The 24351-nt window shown below is 39.6% G+C and overlaps 1 protein-coding gene across 1 annotated transcript in view; it reads right to left on the bottom strand.

Annotated features, from left to right (window-relative positions):
- Nucleotides 1-23415, bottom strand: part of apba1a (amyloid beta (A4) precursor protein-binding, family A, member 1a) — a 46971-nt gene extending 23556 nt beyond the window's left edge. The window contains exons 1-2 of the mRNA XM_084729218.1: nucleotides 23376-23415; nucleotides 13542-15193 (exon numbers count right to left, since the gene is read on the bottom strand). Of these exons, the coding sequence (XP_084585344.1) occupies nucleotides 13542-15089 (1548 nt within the window). The 5' untranslated portion in view covers nucleotides 15090-15193; nucleotides 23376-23415. The remainder of the gene's footprint in view (nucleotides 1-13541; nucleotides 15194-23375) is intronic.
- Between the last annotated feature and the right edge of the window lie 936 nt (nucleotides 23416-24351).

The following is a 24351-nucleotide window of genomic DNA, read 5'->3' as shown; positions in this document are numbered from 1 at the left end:
GAGAAAAAAGAAGCAGACGTTAAACGAGTCTGGATGAGAAAATGCTTGAGGAGATGCATCGACATAAGTTGTTTATTCTTCAGCCAGAACAGGAAGTGAGATTTTAACTGTCAGTCTGTGAACAGCAGTCTGCAGCTGGCTAACATTAGCATGAAGAGCTAGAAAGTTTACAGCTGTTTGGCGACACCGTCAGCTGCTTTAGTTGCTGCATCTCCTTGTTGTCTGTCTTCTGTTTATCCTGTTCTTGGAATCCATTGCTAACACTGACTTCATGCAATTCATGTGTCTGTGTGTGTGTTGAGTGTGTGTCTGTGATCAGCGCAGTTGTGGCTGTGACATTACGGTCAGTGTGTCTGCTGCGTGCATGACGTGACCATCGTACGAGGCATGTGCGCAAATATGACCGGCAAAGAACTGGATATGTGACCCTGACCGGCTGGTCTCTGGTCGGGGCCGCTCAGGCAGAAAACCGGTTGGCTCCGGTCTCTTGCTGGTCAATTGTTGAATCCCTAATATACACAGTACTATTAAACAAAAAAAAAAAAAAAAATTAATTAAATAATGTGATGTAATAACATTTATGGAGCATTTTATGGATCCAAACACCATTTTTGTTCATGTCTCACACCTGTGGTCTCAATGTTCAGATATGTGGAACGAGTTAATATAATTATAAAATTGTTTCATATAAATATTACTTTACACCATGCTAAAAATCTTTCTTCTGTTCTCTCATCTTTTATATGATTTTTTTTTTATGTAAAAGTGTCTGTCCCACACTTTTGTGTCCTTATCATGATGCTGAAGAACATCCAAAGTATTTTTTTTTTTCAAATCTAAACAAATCTACTTCCTGTGGAAACATAACTTAGCAAGTGGTCACAAGGTGACACCAGGTGACCCTTAAGACCAAGAAAAAAAAAGAGGTAAAGACTGAGTATTTATTGTGCACCAAACAGCTTATTAATTGTGTATTCTGAACCACATTTTAAAAATGATTTCATGTTACTGTTAAATTCATGGACAAAATGTCAGTCCCACAACAGTTTTAGGTGTTGACACGTTGTGTTATAGTAGAGACAAATTCAAGTTCAATTCTGGGAATCACTCAGGTATTACAAGAAACCGCAGTGTAATCCTTATTACATTAATCATTAAGCTCATTGTTAAAAGTCTCATTATTACCATTTCCCATTAAAATCATGTCCTTATCAACACAAGATGCTATTACTGCTTTATTTGATGATTTTTATTTGCAAAACATTATTTTAACACAGTAGAGATGATTTATAAGTTAGAATTTCAACATCTGTCATAAAAATCAACATATTTTCTTTTCATGTTAATTCACTTGTTCTGTAATCTTTTCATTGCATAAAAAAACATAACCAAAAAAGGTAACTGCTTAGTGTTTGTGTGTCGACTGGAACACACATTTGTGAATATTCAAAATTATGCACAAATCATTATTTACATTTGCAAATTTTTCATTTGTAGATTGTGTAATACATAATTGTGACCATGTTCAGTCTGATTCTACTCTGTAGAAAATGAGCTACATGGAAGAAACTGATCAGGTTCATAATTGGTCTGATTGAGAACAGAACCCTTCAAACAGACATGGTGGTATTTCTGAAAGCCGAAAGGAGAAGAGAAGCTGAATTTCACAAGTTTCTGATGAGCAGCTGAGAACACATGTTAGATTCACGCTCGTCAAACTGATCCGCACTCAGCACAAGTTATTAATTGTGCAGCAAACTGTGTGGAAGTGTAAAGACACCTCGGAGTCTATTTAAAGCCAACGGAGGGCAGAAAGACAAGAAATCCAAATCAACGCGGCCGCTGCACACAGTTTTAGTTACACAACACAGTTCATCTCATCTGGCTCACAGTCTGAATGTGTCAGACAGTAAAAACACACAGTGTGTGATGAGGTGAGCTGAAAGGGTACGCTGACACACCGAAGGGACAAACCGCTGCTTAGAGGCAAAACATCACAACACATCACCTCTGTGTGGGACAGAGGGCAGGACGTGTCATAACACAGACACACAGACCAGCAGGAAGCAGCTTGTAGACTACAGCTCAGATACACTGAAGGGTTTACCACTGTTACAGATGGCTGGGACAATACTTACATTTGGTTTTATTCTCTTTTGTATTCTACTGAAGACCTTGCTTGCTATAACTTTTCTTTTTTTGCTTTTTTTTTTTTTTTTTTTTACTTTTGCAGGCCATTTAAAGCAGGGGTCTTCAGTGTTTTTCAGGCCAGGGACTCCTGAGCTGATAGAGGGATGGAGCAGAGACTAATGCTAAACTATCAAGTTATACTAATTTATTTATACTAGTTTTAATCTTCCTTATTTCAGTTTCATTCCTCTTTTATTCCTATGTTTGCCTGTTTATTCATTCATTACTGGGCATTTTATTATTGTGCTTAAAGTATAAAGCACTTTGTAACACTGGTTTTGATGAGCTACATAAATATACTTATGTTGGAGATAGTTTGCCATTATGGACAGGTGCTGCACAGTGAATTAGTATTCATGGGCAATTTTTTGAGCTGCCATTCATTTTCCATTTTTACAAATAAGCTGATTTAAATATGCCAATAATATGTTGGATTCATCTTAATGTGTATTTCCAGACATATTTTAATAAATGAATACAATTTAATTTAATTAAATGTAGAAAAAAATGTATGTAAAATGTAACCCCATAAAGATCACAAACCCCTGTTAAAGACCCATGATTTGAAGGTGTTGGTTCAAAAAAACGTAATTCTCACTTCCCTCCAGTGCAGCTCTGGACAAATGCAGACTGAGAGGTTTCATGTGGCCAGCAGGGCCATCATGGAAGTGCCAAAAATGAAAAATCTAGCAGACGGTCAATAATATGTTGCTTACCATGAAACCATTATCAGACTTTTATTTTGAAAGGGTTCATTGTAGTGTTCATTGGTAATGATAATGAACTGTATCTTTTATATTAAACTGTAACTTTATTCACTCAGTGCTGCACATCCATGTTGTTTGTGTTGTTCTTCTTCTACTTTTGCTGCCATCATTGCAGCCTGTATGCGTCAGCATGGTTCACTGTAAAACATCAAGTTTTGGACGTTGCCAACAAAATATTAGCCCACAATTCAATTCAATTCAGAAAGGGTGACCAGCAGCAGAGGTGCCCTATAAAGAACACTTCTGACCATTCTATTACTGGAGATTTGGCATTTATTAGGACCTTATATCATTTATGTCTGGCCCACAGGAGCCTGATGAATTTCACATGCGGCCCCCTTTAAAAAATAATTGCCCGTCTCTGCTTTAGTGGTATTCCTCCATCCACATACTTCTGAGTCTATTAGTCCAGGCTGTGAGATCTGTCTCGCAGGTTTCTATGTACTCATTCATACTTGCATTCTTCTCCTTTTGTTTTTCAGTAAGATCCAAATTTAAGCGTGTCCTAGACCACATGTAAGCCAGTATGCGAAAAAAAAAAGACCAATAGCAACTTGCATTTGTACTGTGAAATACAGATTACTAAATGAGGCTAAATTCTCTGATTCCAGCTTTTTTAAATGTGAATATTTTCTTTTTTTTTTTTATTCCTCTCTGACAGTATGAGAACGAGACATTTGGGCTTTGGCTTTGGGAAACACTGCTCAACATTTTTCACCATTTTCTGACATTTTATAGACCAAACAACTAACCGAGAAAGCAATCAACAGCTTAACTGACAATGAATATTATTGTTAGTTGCAGCCCCACTGTGAAATACTAAAGCGACAATTCATCTCAAAATCAAAAACACATATTTTTAGTTGGCCTGAAGTGCTTTTCTATCCATAGTATTTATTTTGGTGTGAGCTGCAGAGTTTTGGAGATATCAACCGTAGAGACGTCTGCCTTCTTTAATGGAACTAGAGGGCACTCGGCTTGTGGTGCTCAAAGTGCCAAAAAAACCAAAAGAAAATATATTTGGAAAATTCAACACCAGTATGATACTGGCAGTATCTCTTTCCAAAAAGCATGACCTGTACACAGACAGTAGTAAGAAAGTTGTTCTGGTAGATTCTACCACAGAAAGAGTGTGTGGATCTTCTTCAGTAATTGGGTCATGATTTCTGAAAAGAGACACTGCTTTTGAGTTTTGGATAAAAAGCACTACAGGCAAGAAAAATGTATATTTTTTGATTGTTTGTCTCTGTAATGGTAACAGAGACAAAGCAATTCACATTGCTTTGAAAACCACTATGAAAACACAATACATTTTTTTTTATTCATTTCATATTTTTTTAATGTTTAAATTGAAGAAATGATTCGATTACCAAGGCAGATTCTTCCTCTGGAGACTCAATTTAGATCGGAGAATAAACAACCTAATCCAGCTAATTTGCAAGTTCTCACTGCTATCAGTTTCCAGCTCCTGGGACCTTCCAGAGAGAGAATGGTGATAGATCTGGCAAATCCCAGTCCACTGTTAGTCAGCCGCTCCTTAGAAAGATTTATCAGGGAGCTTCTGTATGCTAATTGCACAGTTTCTGGCACGTGCGTCCAAGTTAAGATCAAATGCAATTCATCAAAATACTCAGGTGGGTAAGAACAGACTTGGCTGTCAGTGCAGGTTTCAGGAATCCCACATAGGATTTTTGTAAGAGAAATAAAATTGAAAAAAGTCCGGCATAAGGCCAAACGTTCTGATGCGAAAGAGAAGTGAGAACATTTTTTGTTGATCTGAGCACTGTAAGCTGAGAGCCATCTAGTTTTATGATACTGGAGAGAAGGCTGATATCTCCAAAACTCTGCAACTCACACCAAAAACATCTAGACATCTGACAAACAGCACTACAGGCCGGAGGAAAAATATGTACTTTTGATTTTGGACTGAACTGTTTGTTTGTTTTTTTTTTAAGCCTGCCTGCTTGAGCCATTTCTAGCACACATTTAAAGCATGTTATAGTGAACAAAAATAAATCCACAGGATGCACTGCAGTTTGCTGAAATCAGACCTTTTCAGCTGTCTTCCTTCCCAGAAGTTAGCAGCAGAAAAATCATCATTTTAATAACTTTTTTTTTTATATTAAAGTTAGTTTCAGAGGGCTTACAGAATGATGTAAATGAATGCAGCCAAAAAAAAATCTAGTAACTTAACAATTTCTCAAAAACTAAAAAAACCCCCAATGTTTATTGATGGTAAGGGTGTATTGCTAACTGCACATTTATATGGAATGAAAAGCTGATTATGAGCTGTTGTGAAGGTGATACATCTAATGGTACGTTGTGATTTTTTGACATTTGGATATTAGAAAATTGTTGTGCCACTGATGAGCAAGTCTGGCCATGTTCTATAAAGACTGATCTGCAGATTTTAGTATTTTGTTTTGTTTTGATATGACTCTTAGTTCATTTTTAAATGTTATTTATGTCTTTAAAAATCTATCTTGTTGCTTGTTACATGTCAAAGAGCAAAACTTTGCAGATCGACAGGTGTGTAGGGGGACAAGGCAACAAGACTCCCACACACTGTCTTCTGCACTTTTTATCAAAGATTTAATAACAGCGTTTTGGTACGACGACCGTCAGGCCGGAGGAGTGATGGATTACACATAACAGGATTAAGTTATCGTAATCAGGATACAAAAAAAGGTAACTGCATTCTATTACAGTTACAGATAAAAAAAGAGGTAATCAGATTACAGATATATTTAGTAAAAATGGGGATAAATTGGCTATTTTTAACCATGTGCAGCTGCACACATTAGAATACTTCACAAGTCTCACGACACCACTCTCATAGAGAAAATGTGATCATTTTTACCACTTTTAGCCACAGATGATCATATCGACCACACAGAAACTTCCACTGTTATACTGCTGCTTTTTGCACAGTTGCAGGTGCATCTTGGTTGTTTAGCAAATATCACCGTCTCTGTCATTAAAACTTCACAAGAGCTCTTAATTTCCAGTTTCCCAACATTAAATTACAATTAAATAATTACATAGTCTTAATTAAAAATAAAGCAATCTCACCGATAACTCACAGAATGTTTTTTGGTTATATTTTTGTACTCATACTCATAAAACATGTATTATAAAATACATTTAACTGCCTCTCGTTCTGAGTAATTCTTGATTAATCTAAAATCTGATCTTCGATCAATGATGATTATTATCCTAAAGAAAAATACTGCTGTGAATATATGTAATCATTACTGTGTATTATGCGTGATGGCATGCATATTGATGAATATATAAATACATTTTACAAAATGTAGATAAGATAAAGTAACAGAATAAATGCATTAATCTCTGAGTCAGGTATTTATCATGAGAGATAACAGAGTGTGGAAGTCAAAGGTCTTATGGCCACTCTAGTAATTATGGAATTCTGCTACAAACATAAACCACCACTTCAACACACAGATGCAAAATTCATCATAAACTCTCCAAACTGTCCACACCTCGTCTCCATCATGTTGCTCAGTCTGCTGCTTCTGCCTGGCCTGTTCCTCCTCCAGCTTTTCTACTTGATACATCCAAAAGTTCTCCATGGCTTCCAGCGAATGAGCAGCTGAACTTCAACAAACAAGTGCCCCAGATCAACTGGTGTTGAGCGTGGCAGTGCGTGGTTAAATGGAACACCGAGCGACTGCTCAGGTGACACTCAGGATTACGTGTCAGGATTCATCATGGAATCAACAGGCCGAGTCTGGATGAGCTCTGTTGACACTGTGACATCTTTATTCATCAGATTCGTTCACGCTGCACGTTGTGGACGTGTTCATGAAAATATGAAGTTTGCGGCAGCGGTGTTATTAGGCTGCAGGTATGTTCTGATCAGGGTGTGTGATGTAAACAGGAAAACAGCGGCGCTCATTGTGTTATCAGATCCTCACTGAATTATTTAACTCATCTTGCCCTTTACCTTTCTCTCTCTCTCACCCTCACTCAATAAATCATTGGGAGGAGGGAGGAGGGCGTGACAACAGGAGGGGGAGAAGGAGAGAAATGCCACATGACTGGGATTTCTGTTCAGGCTGAGAACAATGTTGGCATTAATCACCATGATATACTGTAGCTCTATAAGCTCTATAAGCTTGCTGCAGTGTTTATAGCTCTCACTGTATTTCTATTAATTTTCTAAGTTATTTTCTTAGCACCAAGTTTACAATAAGACTGTCCTGATAAATGTTGTATGAACAGTTTATATTGGGATTGTAAATGGGTAATTAATCAATAATAAACAACTAGTTATAACACTTTCATAATTCAATGTGGGCTCACTGTTTGGTAAGATCCAGGGCTGCAACTAAAGATTATTTTCATTGTGGATTAATTGGAAGGTTATTTTCTTGATGAATTGATTACTAGTTGTTTGGTCTATAAAATGTCAGAAAATTGTGAAAAATGTCCCAAAGATGACGTCCTCAAATGTTGTGTTTTGCTCACAACATGAAAATATTCAGTTCACCATCATAGAAGAGTAAAAGAACAAAAACATATTCTAATTCAAGACATTGAAAATTGAGAATTTTGATTTTTATTAAAAATGGACTATATCCAATTAATCAATTATCAAAATAGATGCCAATTAATTTAATAATTGATAAAAAATGTATTAATCGTTGCAGCTCCACTGCTTACCACTTATAATTGTCACAGTGAGCCTTTTTGTGAAGTGTAAAACCCACAGTGCTGGGCAGTAATACATTACTCAGTAATATATTACTGTAATATTGTTACTTCACCCAGTAATATGTAGTGTAAAGGATTACAAGGAGTTACTTTGTGTCCTAGGTAGCCTATCTAATGATGACGTAAAGTAGGGATGTGCGCGATCAGTCGACTACACGCTTAAATGTCACCACCATTGCCAGTCAACACCAGAAATACTAGTCAGTTAAACCATTTATTCATATTTTATTCATGCACAATGTCAGTTAACTGTTGCCTCTACAATGTTATGCACCTGGTTGCCGCTAGTCAGGGCTGTGGTCCCATGAGTCAGCAGCTCCTCTCGCTGTATGCCGTAAGTGTGTATGCCCCGATGTTTTAATCAGCAAAGTCTGATAGATGTATAACAGATGGTGTATATTCACTCGACTGGAGAAACATGTGACCACATTCAGCACAGACACGGACATTAACCTGTAAGGAGAGCAGCTGCTGCTGCTGCTAGCTCTGCTAACATTAGCCACACTGTGTAGCAGGCAGGTTGTAATGTTTTGTAGGTTACTGTATAATGTTTGTATTGCACAGCGCAAAGTGACACATTTCAGCGGCCTTTAAAATACGATTTGGTGATTGTAGACTGTGATTAACAGCTTTGAATGGCTCACATGGCTTCAATACACAGTATTTTTTCAGACAGTATTTAACATCAATTCATACATTGTGCTCATTTTTAGCTGCTGCTGAGTGTTTTCTTACTGTTAGACTAGTCAACTAGTCTGAATCAGTTTTTCATTTAATCAACAGGGAATTAGTCACCAGGAACATCCCTGACCTGTACATGTGACATGTCAGGTCAGGTCATGTCAGCTGCAGCCAAAAAGCTAAATGAAGGCTGGAGGATGAGGGAGAGGGAGAGAGGCAGACTGTCCTCAGGTAGAAGTGCTGTCATTATTTTGAGTTTGTTTGGCTCCTCCACAGAGAATCTGTGCTGATGAATCTAATTTGAAGGTCACACTCAGAGAGGTTGACTGTTTCAAAAACAGCCAACATCTGGACAGTAACAACTGAAGCTGTCTGGGTGTTAACAGTTCACTGGATCAGCAGAGAAACTTTAGAGCACAAGGCTGCCAGCAAGGTAGACAAGTAACATAATGATATAACTAGTAATGTAACTAATTACTGTTGATATCAAGTAATAAGTAAAGTAAAATTATTACTTTTAAAGTCCATGAAATTTCAGAAAATGCTGAATAATGTTCATCAAAGCTAGTTACAGTCAGAGAGGAGTAAAGAAACCAGAAAAATGTTCACATTTAAGAAGCTGAAATCAGAGAGATATGACTTTTTTAAATCACAAAATGTAACCACGCTAGGCTAACTATGCCCTGACTCCAGCTCTGTGCTTGGATTGATTTTCCTCTTATCTCACAGTCTTTAGGAAGGGTCAGTGCGACAGTGACATACATCAGTGTGGGTCTGTGTTGCGTGCATAGGTACTTTCCATAGCAGTGACATCACTTGGTTAATATTTTAAACAGAGCTCATTGTCATGATGTTCTCCTGTTCTTTCTGTCTGTGAGGTTTGTGAATGGTGTGGGGGGGGGGGCGCACTCTTTGTGATGAATAATGAGTTATTCATTAGCAGTGTTCTGTTTGTGTTATATGTGAAGCTTTGTGCACCTCCTAAAAAGTTAATGCACTATTACAAATTAAATTGTTGTGTGGATGAGTAAAACAAAGGTGAAGTGTTGATGCACAAACAGCTCTGTTGCCTTCAACTCTCTCTGTCATCACTCAAGGGCAGGAATTTCACAGGGGCCATGAAGGCCACGGACTTCGTGCGCCCTCAGTTTGAGTTAACGGCCGTCAAAAAATTACATGCCCTGCAGCCACAATAGCCTCGATGCCTCAACCGCATCGTCCCCACTGATTTTGTTTTCTCTCCCAGCGTCTTTTGTTGAGATTGTGAATTCTTAATGGGCAACATCAAGTGAAACACTGTGAGGTGGGTTTGATTTCAAGCCTGGTATGAACCAATTCTGCAGAAAAGGAGTGGGTGGATCAATTCCAAAATATCGATACTTCTTATTTTTGAAGCTCGATTCTGGCGTGAACAGGATCTATACCAAAAATGGATCGGTTTCAGTTTCTTTCTCTGTGTTCTCTGCCATTTTCATTTCATCAAAGAGCAGAACCGTCTGTGTAAAGAATGATCAGTTGTTTAGTACACGTACTCTTTGCTTCTGCAGTGTGGTCCATGTCTGTGTGCACTCAAATAATATGCGTCTGGCACACACACAGTGCGCACCCTGACCAGTTTAATCCGACACATAGTGATGACTGAACGAAAGAGGAGCTTCGTTTGGAGATATTTCAAAGCTGTGGCAGCAAGACTGTTCACTACAAATTTGTTCAAACGCACAAAACAAAACACCTCAAGACAGAGAGAAATGAAGGGAGAGGGAGGAGGAGGAGGAGGAGGACAACGCTTCAGCATCCAGACCCTGGACACAGAGACAGAGCTGGCTGCGTCTTTTCTGAGAGGCTCAGGTAGGAAAAACCAGGCAGTGTTGGGGGACCATGGATCCATCTCATTTCAGGTCCACCCAAAAATCCCTGAACACAGAAATCCTGAACAACAGTTTTACAGTCCAACTCCACAATTCAGTACTACACATCTCTCAGTGTTTTAACATATTTTTTAGCAACTATGTTATGATGAGGTAAACTCAGGATAAGCAAGGTTTGGGTTTGGGTGACCCTCTGTGTAGATATATAAGGTGCGTTTTGTTGAAACAAGCTCATTCCTCCTCAATATCACTTTTTGTGAACCAACCAATAACAGCCTGGATGGGACAGGACATTCAGTTGATGTGCTACATTTAAGTTTGAAATGTCAAACTTGTAATTATGCATGAATGGTTATTATTATTGATAAGTTAGCATTAACATTAACAAATAAGCATTAAAGGGATAGTTCACCCAAAACTGAAAATTCAGTCATTATCTACTCACCCTCATGCTGATCGGGTTTATTTTGTTAGTCTCAAACCAATTAATCATTGTTAGTAATCTCTGTAACAATGGAAGTGAATGGTGACCAGTTTTCAAACAGAAAAAAACAACAGAAAAAACATAAAATGCCTCCATACTGCTTGTCCGGTGTAATCCAGGTTTCCTAAAGCCCCAACATGCTGTTCGCACACCGTCACAACACACACACACACACAATTTAGACAGTGTGCATGAGAACGTGAACGTGGCTCCAAGCTAAGGATCTACAGTGAAAATTCAGACTAAAAACATGGTGTAAATGACGTCTTTCAAGTCAACTTTTACATCTGAAAACTGGTCACCATTCACTTCCACTGATTAGGAGAAACTCCAGCAGTGTTTTGTGGACTAAAAAACTAAAACTGACCTTCAATCAGCATGAGGATGAGTAGATAATGACTGACTTTACAATTTTGGGTGAACTATCCCTTTAACATTAACATGACATTAACAAATTACAAAGAATTTGAATAAAAATAAAATTGTCCTTAACCCTAGGTAATGTATATTCATTATCTAACATCAGAAGCCAAGTGACCTTGCCCCTATAAAGATGAAATATCAGGTCTGAGTCATACTGCATTGTCAGATATTTTGTAATTGCCAATTACAAAATGAATGTGCTGTTACTGATTTATATTTACTTTAATCGACCAGTTGACTTTGTAATCATAAAATACACTAATGACATAAAGTATGTGAACACCACAATGTTCCATCAAGGTCGGCCACTCATGTTGTGTGTTCACAGTCTGCCTTCCAGTTCATCCCAAAGCTGCTGGACGGAGGTGATGTTGGGACTCTGCTGGGCACTAACATGAAAACACACTCCTGTCTAAAATATGACTGGATGATCCACAGACCTCATTCTGAACTATTTTCATACATTGAATCAGTGAAGGGGAATCTTAATGCTCCAGCATAAAAAAGTATCTGGGACACTGTTTTTGGAAAGAGATGCTGCCACTAAAATCTTTAAAATGTTGTTTTTACCGCTGTGACCAGTGCAGATGAAGGTGGAAATCTCATAAACATTGATCTGAAAACTGAAGGGATGTGTCAAAATATGTTTCAGCAGCTTCAGTCCTCCGTCCGCACAGGAAGTGTTCAGCCACAGCACAGAGCTCACTACACATGTACACATGGGTGTCAGATGGACAAGATAAAAGCTGCGGTGTATTTGAGCTGTGGCCTACAGTACAAGCTGCTTCCTGCTGCTCTGTGTGTCTGTGTTATGACATGTCCTGCCCTCTGTCCCACACAGGGGTGATATGTTGTGATGTTTTGCCTCTAAGCAGCCATTAGTCCTGAAGGTGTGTCAGCGTACCCTTTCAGCTCACCTCATCACACAATGTGTGTGTTTCTGCTGTCGGACACATTCAGACTCTGGTTAAGATGAGATGAACTGTGTTGTTTAACTAATGTTGCTGATGCTGGTTGTGTGGGGAGTCTGCGGTGATATTTTGTGTTTTGCTCTTTTTGTCCTGCCCTCTTGGAGTTTTATGCCCTCTGTTGGCTTTGAGGGCGGACTACAGGTGAAGAGGGTAAAAATGTTAACTATAGATATCTCCATGAAACTTCCTCAGCTGATAGGTTCAATTAAGACAATTATTTTTTGTATTACACGTCTGAAATTTTATATTAAATATGCAAGTTATGTTTGTTATATTATCAGCTATGCGATGAACTGGCGACCCCACGCCTCTTGCCCAGTGTCAGCTGGGATGGACTCCAGCCCCCCCACGACCCATAAGGATGAGCAGTTATGGACGACGGATGGATGGATGAATGTTTGTTATATTATATTGTAATATAATTAATATAATATAGAATATAATATAATTTTGTTAATTAATGTATTATAATGTTTTTTATCACTCTATCAATCAGAAAATACAGTAACCAGCAATTAAAAAAAATCTAATTTTGCCATGTTTTATGAATAAAGTATACTATAAATCAGGCTATGATGATATGTTCCATATTCCTCTGTAGAAACCCTCAAAATGAATGAGCTACTTAAATGGAAATTACTGGAGTATGACAAAAACTCATTTTGAGAAAATTACCTATTTTATTTACAATATATTATATTTATAATATCAGTGAGGTCTTATCTAATGCTAACATTTGGTGAATTTAGCTGAACTTTATAGACACAAGTAGTCAGTCTATTTCAGATGTTTTCTTTCCACTAGCCTGAAAGAAGAGCTGTTATGGAAGTAAAGTAGAAAAAAATCTCAAAATTGACCAGAGCAACAACAACAACAAAAAATTTGCCTGTAGTGTCTTGTGTTAAATAACGAAGCTGGGTTGCACCAGCAAGGATTAATTTTTATAAACCTGATTAAATCATGGTTTAACTTTAAATGACATCCCACCAAACATTTAAACTGGTTTTAAATTAAGATAAATTCAATTTAAACATATCTTTAAACCTCAGTTTAGTTTCTAAACCTAGATTACAATTAATTCTGTTTGCGTTCAAATTTTAAACTCAAATTTAAAATATGATCTGCTATTAACTTTGAACTTTGAACTCTTTAGCTAACTGGCAAACAATACATTTTTCAGTAACTTTTATGCCCTTATAATATGCCCCAATAGCACTAAAATGTATTTTTTGTTATTTTGCTTAGGGTTAACAAACATGTCCATATTGATTAAACTTCATTTAACTGCAGATTAAATCACTAAATATGGATTTACTAAACTGTGATTAGTTTTTAATTGTGCAACAGAGTTCTACTTAATTTTAACAACCATTTTATCTGGTACAAGTTGATCAATAATATCCAGAGCTGCTGTACTTACGTCGCCCCCCAGTGTTGGCTGTAGGTCACACTCTGCAGTCGGGCTCAGGTCCTGCCTCATTACCCAAATGGGCTCCTTAGGTTCATCAGGTGTGTAAGGAGATCTCACTGTTCTGTTCTTCACCTCCTCTATGGCCTCCTTAATGTCCTTGATAGCGAGGGAGATGGCGTCCCTCTTCTCCTGACTGTTCCTCACTGCTACAGATTCTTCTGAAGGACTCGCCGCCTGTTTTCTGGCTGGCTTCCCTCGGTTGGCTGCTTTGTCGTTTTTGTCTGAGTCAGTCTGAAGGTCAGGTTTTTCTTCTCCTTGCTGTAGCTCGTTTTCTTCATCTATGGTGTCTTGAAGACTCTGAGAGCTGAGGCTTTCTTTGACCTCAGCCACGATGCTATCGATGTCCTCCTCCTGGTCGCAGCTGTCGGCACGTGGGTATGGAGCGAACTCGGCCTCCTTCTCTGGGCTGTCAGACTCGCCGTCCGAGCGTTCGTCGTAGTGGCGCAGGCGGTTGCCCACTGTCTCCTGCTGATGGTAGTCTCCACCTCCCACCCGGCCCTCCAACAGCTGAAAGTTGGCCCTCCTCTGCTGGAGAGACTCTGTGTCCCCAGCTCCGTCTGCAGCAGAAGAAACTGACGTTGGGGCGTCGCAGATTTCCTCGTAAACATGCTCAGAGAGCGAGTAAATGTCATATGGCTCAGAGTAGGCTTCATCCACAAGTTCAGCATCTAAACTGTCCAAGCTTTGACCACCCGGGACGTCGGCCCGTCCCCCAGAGTGGCTGAGAGGCTGGGTGTAGACGTAGTTGGAGTATCCAGGATTCAGCATCTCCTCTGTTTCGTCCGGCCTGTGGGGGTTCTGGAGGTCAGGCAGGGGGTCTCGTGGTAGAGGTGGGGGCTGCGGAGGATAGTTCGGATGTGGATGGAGATGTTGCTGTTCAGCCTCGGCACTCTCTGTGTACCCCTCCGCCTCTGGCCGTAGCTGGACTCCGTAGTTGCCCGCCTCGTCCTCAGCCTCTGGCTGCCCCTCAGGCTCCAGGGACATCATCACCAGTCCGTCATCACCCTCTGCCCGGTCAGTGTGGGTGTGGAAACCGCTCTCGGTGCTCGCTGAGCGGGCCAGCACGGAATCATCCCGCTCTCGTTCATCTTCTTGGTGCTGCTTCTCCTGCTGTTGTGCTAATTGTTGTGCTCTCTCTGCCTCTCTCTGCTGCCTCTGTCTGTGCCTCTGCTGCTGGGCTCTGATCCGAGCCTCGCTGTCCCCCTGTCTGCGATAACGTGTCACTGCGGGTCGGGGAATGGGCTGAGGCATCTGGGGTTGTGCCGATTGAGCTCCGTGTTGCAGCTCCATGTCCTGCTCCTCCTGTGGCCGGCGCTGCTGTGGCGCCCTGGATCTACCGCTAGTGCTTCCTCCAGCGGGCGCATCACAGCGCCTGTAGCGCTTTTCCTGGTTGCTGTGGTTACGGGACCGGCTGTTGTGGTTGTTGTTGCGATGGCGAGGAGGGGCGTCAGTCTCCTCCATCACTTCCTGGCCAAGCTCCGTCTCCTGGGGGTTCATGGCTGTCTTGTTCTGGTTGGTACTATGGTGTCAGAGAAAGGTTTTAGGAGTCCGTCATCTGCCGGTGCATTTATGAGGTCAGGGCAAAGGCTGCTGGGAAGAGACTGAAAGTGGTAGAAAGAGAGGGAGAAAATGTCAGTAAAGCAAAAGGTAAAAATATGAGAGAATATGAGAGAAATGCGATGGGTTCTTTCTTGAAAAATAGGTAGTTCTGGAAGTTGGGCGACTACTCACTGGGCTAATTTGCAAAATACCAGAGTCATGGACTTGAGTCACATGACTTGGACTGATCTTAAAAAAAAACATTCCAAGTCGACTTGAAAAACATAATACCATGTTTTTAGCTTAAATCTTCACTGTAGATCTTAATCTTGGATGTGGGACACCTGGACTACAAGCAGTATGGAGGCATTTTATGGGGTTTTTCTTACTTTGTTTTTTATGTTTGAAAACTGCTCACCATTAATTTCCATTGTTTTGGAGATTCTGCAATACTGTTTTCCTGTGAAACTCCAGCAGTGTTTTGTGGACTAAAAAACTAAACCTGACCTTCGATCGTCATGAGGGTGAGTAGATAATGACTGTATTTTCATTTTTGAGCGAACCATCCCTTTAAGGGGTCAACATAATCGACCAAAAATGCTGTCACATAATCAAAAAGCTTCATAACCTCCCTCCCCCGAGATGTTTTTGCTGAACATTTCAAAGTTGTGATTAAAATTTAATGCTGACGAGTCATTTTTGTTTAAATATTCGCCCCACGTAAAGTTGTTCAGATCTTTTTTCAACCTTTATAACCTTTACTTAATCAGGTTAAGTCCAACTAGGATTAAGATCTAATTTTCAATGGCGACACGAGTCCTTGTTGAGAAAAATAAAAGATATCAAGGAACCCATAATATAACATACAGTATTTATCCACGGTAAGTTGACCTCTCTGTGTTTTTATTAGCATGTCTCACACTACTAGTTGTACAAATTTACACTGGGAGCTTGCTGGAGGTACCTGCAGGTTAAAGGCCTTGCTCAAGGGCAGCTGAATGAATGAATCAATGAATGGATGAATGGAACTGCTATTGGTCCGAAGGGAATTTGTGATGCACAAATAGCATATAAGGACATCAACAACCACATGACAGCACATAATGTAACAGAAAACATAAACATCAAAAAACTTTTTGAGAAATCCATAAAGGACATCAAGCGCAAGTTCAAGTCAGACCAGGTGATCAGAGACAGTACCACTAATTTCTGGTTTTTATAGGGCTGCATTTTTAAAACTGAGAAAGTAATTTTGTTTAACATTTAGGTAACTTGCAAAATAGTCTTAAAAACCAACAACAGAATTATAATAAGATCATGGATCGTCATCCTACCTGAAATTTTTTTTTGTCATAATGTCCACCACTACTGTCCAGTTTGTTCTTGTTTTGCACAATGTTGAACACAAGGTCAGTATACTCTGAATGAAGGTCTTGTGAAACAATGTCAGCATAGATCTGTCCACATTTACACTTCTATGGTTCTTTAAAGGGACAGTTCACCCCATAATCATTAACACATGTTTTCCTCTGTCCTGTAGTGTTATTTATCCATCTCGTTTGTTTTGGTGTGAGTTGCAGAGTTTTGGAGATATCAGTTGTCTCTCCAATATAATGGAACTAGATGGGACTATTTCTGTGCTGCTCAAAGTGCCACAAAAATGCATTTGAAAAACTTGACAGCAGTGTTTCTTCCCAGAAATACAACAATCAACACATCTTGTTGTGAGCAGTTTCATGAAGGAACTACTTTCTTTCTGCAGTACAATCTACCAGAACTACTTCAGAATTCAATGCAACTGCTATCTGTCTGATAGAAAGAAAGTAGTTCCTAAATGAAACTGCTAACAACAAGGTCTGTGGATGATTTTGAGTTAGCGGGTCATGATTTTTGGAAAGAGACGCTGGTTTTGAATTTTTCAATTATATTTTTTGGGTGGTTTAAGCACTACAAGCCGAATGCCATTTAGTCTCATTATACTGGAGACAAGGCAGACATCTCTGCGGCTGTTATCTCCAAAACTCTGCAACTCACATCAAAAAAATATAGATGGATAAATAGTGATACAGGCCAGGGGAAAAATATGTCTTACTGATTTTGTGGTGAATGAGCTTTTTCTGAAATCAGAAATAATTTCTTTAGTTGTCTTTAGTGTAAAAAAAATCTTATCTGAACACCAGCTGTAGAAGATTTGTCTCAGCTCTGTAGAGCTGGTCTCAACATCTATCAACCCGCCACTGACGAGATATCTCGACAATTGTTGTTTTCACTGTGAGGCAGTAAGGGATGCTTTGACACATCATCTGACAAAAAAACTGTCACTCGAAGAAGACAGGAACGGCTGGAATTGAGCAGCAGCAGAAGAAGATGGTGTCATCTAGCATGAAAACATGCTCAGCTGCAGATCCGCGGGTCGGAGAGCATCATGACTCAGGCAAAGAGCCCAGGTACAAAGCGGGGCTGCTCACGCTGCAGCCGGGTCAGATAGCACCGTGATCTGGGCACAGAGCTGGGATGTTCACACTGCAGTCTATAGCCGCTGGGACACGGTAAGCAGCTAATGTTAACAAAAAATCAATAAATAAAAAAATAAAATAAAAATGTGTTCGTATTCTGTTTAAAAACATAAAAACTGTTTTTTGTCTGAAAAGGGGATTTTTTGATGCAACGAACCAACATTTTAGTGCTTATAAAAACAGGATGAATGAAACTAAACAAAACTTATTTCTTTTGTTCTTTCCTTTGATATATTACATGTTAACATATTCATAGAACTGAATATTCTGTGGGTGTTGAAAAATCAGTGAATTTTGTCAAAAATGCTGGCGCTGGCTACCAATTTTATTTAAAAAAATGGTGGCGGGGAAAGAGTTAAAAGGCCTATCAGGACCGCATCATGTGTGAATTAACACTGTACAATTAACCTTACACAGCTACTGGTACACAATTTCAACAGCAGTGAGAGGAAACAACCTTATGGTGACCCACTTTAAAACTAATTAGTATGCAAATTTAATTAATTACGTTAATTCAATGGTTCCTAAACTGGGGGGTGGGCCCCCCTGGTGAGGCGAAGAGCAACTGCCACTTATTATTAAGTCAGGTCGCAGAAGGTATCAGGGTAGCAGGGTAGCAGGGGACCACAGACTTCCCTTTCCCCAGATAAATCAACCAGCTGGGGGATCCCAAAGTATTCCTAGGCCAGGGTGGAGATACATATTTCACAAAAATTCAACTTTTGAATCCTTTTTTTATCACCTCCATTCACAATAATGATTGATAAAAATTAGGGGGAACAGCTTCTGTAAGGCGGGGTTTGACAGAAAAAATCTGGGAACCACTTCTTTAATTAATTATGAAGTAAACGTCACGATCACTCTGACTTATCACAGCAATAATCAGCTCATGATGTTGTCCATGCTTGAAGTATAAAAAGCAACATATGGGAAATATACAAAACACTAAAGGTATATAACCTGAGGCAGCAGAGATGACCAAGGTAGTGACAGACAGTTTTGTGGTCTGAGGCAGTGACTGACATATTTTCATAGTGTATCACAGCAAGAGGTCACAGGAAGGTGATGGGTAAAGTTCCCATCCAGTGTGGTTAGATTCCTGATGGTGGTACTTTCTGGCTGACCAGTACAATTTCCTCCGTAGCTCAGAACTGGATTAAAATGGAGCTAATAATCTGCAAAAATAAACCAAAATCTATCTGAATGTGTCTGGGGTTTTGTCATTACAGTCACATCTGTCCGATCTGCATGCTGCCCTTCTTAAAAGTCTGCTGACTGCTCATCACCTAACACCGGCCCAATGACGCACACTGTAGCTAATTACAGGCGCAGTCATTGCTGTCGGAGGCCCCATCAACACATCTACTGCAGCACAACGTCCCCTCAGTCCTGCTTCATTAAACTCATCATTTCAAAGACATCAGAGTTGATTCAGTTTTCAGTTACAATAATCGCCTAAAATCTTTGCTTTCTCTCTTTGTTCTCAGACTATAAAGTCTGTTCATTTTGACCCAGCTGAATTATATTTTTTTTATTACTCTCCCAAAGGACGGATCATCAAGAAAGAAAGAGGCGGAAAGAAAACACTTTGTGAAAAAAGGTAAGAAAAACAGAAAGAATGTTTTCACTGAGTGTGTCCCCACAAGAGTAAGAGAAATGAGGACATATTCATGCAGAGGCAGTATAAAGACAGCCGTAGAGCTGTGGCTGAGCGAACCATCACAACACTCAGCTGCCATCAAAGTCAAATGGAGGAAAGGCAGCACACATTTAGGCCAAATCTGACTTCTCATACTTTGGCTAGAATATATACCACATATAAGAACCAAGCAGGCAGTAAACTGAACCAGCCTTTAAAATGAAAGCAGACTGATGGTCTAAAGTCGCAGCAGTGGCCCCTACAGGCTGCTTTACACACCACAAAATGAATGTGATGCCAACAAAAATCCTGCCACTCAGTTTGTGTTCACATCAGCAGCATTACTATGACGATGACATGATCATTAAGATGAGAAAGATCAACAGAAGAATATGATTTATGTCATGAAATGAAAAAGCACAAGTGACAAAACAAAATGACAGGATGTAAAGTCACTTATTCCCACTTCCTGTTAATGTTAGGACGTGGAAAGCAGGAGGTGATCAGCTTATTCCACTGGCCAAAATGTTAAAACACTACCTGTAAATCTGTCTGGGATGTTGTGTTTTGGTGTAAAAATGTTTGGTGAACAATTTGCTTTTTTTGTTTACTTGTTCTTTTTAATCTTATACCATGGGTCAGTGGTTCCCAAACTGGAGGGTGGGACCCCCTGGGGGGACGCAGAGCTACTGCAGGGCAGTGCGGAAGACCAGGGGAGACGTAAAGAATGAAACAAAGATGAACGAATATGATCTATGTAGCAGAAATAAACAAACAAGAGTCTGGTGATTCTATTCTGCTAACATTTATTTCACTAAAATTCAATGTCCTTTTTTTTATCACTTCCAGCCACAATTATTGATGGAAAAGTTTGGGAACCACTGCACTAAGAATACTGAATATCATTCCAATCAATATTCTTTTAAGGTCAGTATTCAGTCTCAGCCCAGAAACCAGTGCTCATTGAAAAATGCAGAGAACTGGGTCATTTAGGGGATGGACTTGCAGGCCAAGGACACACAGAGACTGCAGGCTACTATGTAGCAATAGGTAGTCTGGCATTTTACAGCCCACGTTCATGATGCTACACAGAAATAACCATCTATTCATCCAGTTATTGACGTTAGCCATCAGCAGTTGGTTTAAATAAAAGTACTACTGTGACCATGAAATTATTCATGATTAAAGGGCCAGTGTGTAAGAATTAGGAGAAACTGTTGGCAGAATATGGCAGATATTGCATGTAATACTGTAGAATCACCTGAAAATAAGAATCAGTGGGCCTTATGCAAGAATATTTTTAGATTCTTATCTTAAATTTTCTTAGAATTTCTTTCTTACAAAGGGCTCGTACAAACACACCATGTCAGATTCAACGTTCATAACTTCAGATAAACGTATGAGTGAGCCACCTGTGCATATAAGAGTCCACGTGTGTGAGAAACTAGCATAATTAACACCCCAATAACACCATATACGGCTGTGCTTCCTGCTCCATATGTCAGCAAGTGTTCATCAAAGAGAAACAAGAAGAAATTCAAGAGTTTGGAGTTTGACATCCTGCTCTCAGAGACCCATAAAAGAAAATCTGTCATTTTAACAGCGACAGCAGTGGAATTAAAAGACCTGCTGAAGCAAAGAATCGGAAAAATCAAGTGCTGCAATGCCGTGTTACTGGAGGGTCAGACTGTTGCTGAAATAAACATGTCTCGATATGAAAATCACTTAGGAGAAAAAAAAGCTTGCCACAGTAACAGGTAATAATAGATCACTGAATGAATGATAAGAGGCGCTATATGTAAATTTATAATTACATTATCATATGAAATGTAGTCAAACAGGATAATGTCGACATAATTATGAAGTGAAATTAATTTTTCAAACTCAAAATGTCTTCAAACTAATGAAATATACAGTCATTATTGAAAAACTTCAGTTTGGATACCAGCAGACTGTCTGTTCATGACTCTCTGACAGGTCTGGACCTCAGAAAAATCCATGATGCGAGAAAATTGGTGAATGCAACAAGTTCTCTTAAATAACACGCACCACCTAAGAACAAATCTGTTTGTTCGAGTGATTCTTGCATGAGATCTAGTGTCTTTTTGGTACTTCACCTACTCTCAACCACCGGGCCGTGGCCCACTGTTGGGTCTAAAGGCACCATCTAGATTTTTACATCATTTGCGCTCAAGAGTTAATGCAAATAAAATGCATAATTTCAATGACCAGTTACATTTGAACACCACCACACAGATAATGACACATTTTCAGGTAGCAATAAATATGTTTTGCCAATGCTAGTTAATTAGCTGTCCAGTTAGCTAACTGTGGTTTTTGAATGTAAAAAGTGACGTGGGAGACAACTCTGCACCAGTAAAAGCTTTAAAGTGTGTGGTGAGGAAACATGGCCCTCAACACAGCACATTTTTTTCAACATTCACAATGTCAGCAGTGATACTGAGCTGAAAGCACAGTGTGCTGAATGTGGTGAAATTCTCTCACAGTCCAGTTTATTTTTCTCCTTGTCACGTCATGTAGTCTCCTGCTTTATTTCCAAAGACGGTCCTCAGAATTTTTTAACAATCAGGAGTGTACCTTCAGTTAGAAAAGGTTGAGACCCCCTGTCTTAGAATGAGACGTTCATATCAACAGGGTGCACAGGTCCTCATCTATGGAGGACGCCCTGTTTCTACAGCAGCCAAGAACATACAAACAAAACACTAGCTGTGGATATGACATTTTTCACTTTTTTATGGTCATTGCAGCTTCTCCTACATGCTTTGGAATTTGGAAGTAGCAGGGACTAACACATTACATGATATCGGATCAGTACACAGGCTCGCATATTCACTGATACCCAATCCAGCATTTTAGGCTAGGCCCCTAAGTAACACTCAGTGTGAAGAGAAACTTAGTTAACAAGAAAACACCACAGGCCACCTTTAATTATAAGCACCATAGGTCAAACTCAACGCCCATGGGACAAATCTGACTCAGCACATAATTTTATATGGTCTGCGAGAGCTTCCAATGAATAAAGGCTAATGTATGCAATACAACTGTAAACTCTGTTATGGAACTTCAGTGTCCATGAACTAAATTGCTGTCAAAGAATGCATCCCAATTTTGTTATCCGGGCCCTGAACACCTCCACTAGATGTCAGTATAAGTCTCACTGATGTCTTAACAGTTTCTCAACGTCATACGACTGTTTCCAGTAGTGGCAGTCTAGCCGAGTGGTTGTAGCTGGCAAGGTTAATACATTTTTGATTAGAAACCATTCTGGTCATATACCCAAACTGAAACAACCTGAAACTTTTCAGCTTCTAGTTTCCTACCAGAGATGCACAGAAATCGTCCAATTCCGATTTCCAATTTTTTAAGTGTCTGACCTGCCAATTCCAATTTCTGGCCGATTCCGATTTTCAGTCTTTCTTAGAACTATAATTGGTAGCAATTGGATGTTCATAATAAAACACTGACTATTAAAACTCTCTTAAAACTTCCTCCACAAGTCCTCCAGGTTCGAACCATCAAGGTTATATTAAGATATTAAGATTATGCACTACAGGGAACATGATCTTGCAAGATTTCGTGGGACGTGGAATTTCACGGGACACGAGTTCACGCGATCTCATGTGGAAGCAGATGTAAACAAACCGGACACTGACAGTGCAGCAGTTTGCTGCAGTAAAACTTTGCATTGGGCAAAACAGAAGCAGAACTCAAACAAGTCTGGATGAGAAAATGTTTGAGGAGACACATCAACACAGGTTGTTTATTCTTCAGCCCGAACAGGAGGTGAGATTTTAACTGTCCCTCTGTGAACAGCAGTCTGCTGTCAAAGAATGAAGAGCTAGAAAGTAGGCTTGGTCTTACATTTTCAACAGGCCCTTTGAGAGCAAAGAGTCCGACACCCCCTGACCTGAAGAAATGTTGGTTTTATAGGCCATATTTCACCCTGACAGCTTAGATATTTCACACCTACTCAGAGCTGTACCACAGGAACCAAGCTCTGATGTAAACAAATTCCCATTTTTTATGTTAAATTATCTTAAATTGTAAGTTTGTCAAGCACACACTCACCTTCTGTTACCAGGTGCAAGTTGACAGCAGTAGTTTTTTTTCTGAGGTCCACCCTAAAACACAGAGAAGAAAGCACAAAGTCCAATTTCAACCTTGGTGCGGGTTTGGACAGATTTCAGTCCATGTAAATCCTCAGATGCCCTCACTAAGAAATCAGAGCTCAACATTAAAGTCTAAATGTAGCTAAGAACAGAGACCTATAAAGACACAAAGACGAGAGGGAAGACCAAAATCTTGTTCGTCACTCTTTTCTCTAGTGATGCATAATAACAAGGCAGGGAAATGTGTTTTTTCTGTCCTCTTCAATGTGAATATTCACCTTGAAAAAGGCGCTCTCAACACACACACACAGACACACACAGCTCTCACACACACACACGCACACACAGTACAACTGAATTTGTCAAAGGGATGTTGACTCAACTGAGAGCAGTAACCCAGATTTCCTCTGTATGGAGAAGATAAGATAGATAGTCAGCTTCTGAATCAAGGCTTCTTTATTTCCCTTCAATGCTTCTGTGCTACAGAAATGAAAAACGTATCATTTCCACTGTTTTTGATGACGACTTTAATGGTTGAATATGTTATAATTAATGAAATACTACTGTCAAGTAATAATAACTTGCTTTGTCAAACTGTTCCGCTTATTGCAATGTTAGTTTGTACATTCTATCTCATGCTAGTTAGGTTTGGGAACTAGCTTAGCCTCCAGCTTTACTACTGTAGGAATATTCATAAATCCATACAGAAAGTGAAAGTGTTCAAAACATATCGACAATTCTGAAGCAGGAGTTGAGCCTCAGTGGCCAGGTTGACAGGGAATAAAGAAACCAATGTGGGTTTTCTAGATGTGTTTGGGGCTGAGTCAGCTAATAGGATGACTAGCTGCACGGCTAACAGAGGTAACTAGCTAAACACCAACTACAGTTAACAGCAGCTAGCCTACTTTAGCAACAAGTAAAGCTAGCTATCGCTC

The sequence above is a fragment of the Lutjanus erythropterus genome, chromosome 10 (genome assembly GCF_056507025.1).
Source record: "Lutjanus erythropterus isolate fLutEry1 chromosome 10, fLutEry1.hap2, whole genome shotgun sequence".
Classification (NCBI taxonomy): Eukaryota; Metazoa; Chordata; class Actinopteri; order Lutjaniformes; family Lutjanidae; genus Lutjanus; species Lutjanus erythropterus.
This window is presented reverse-complemented; position numbering and strand designations above follow the sequence as displayed.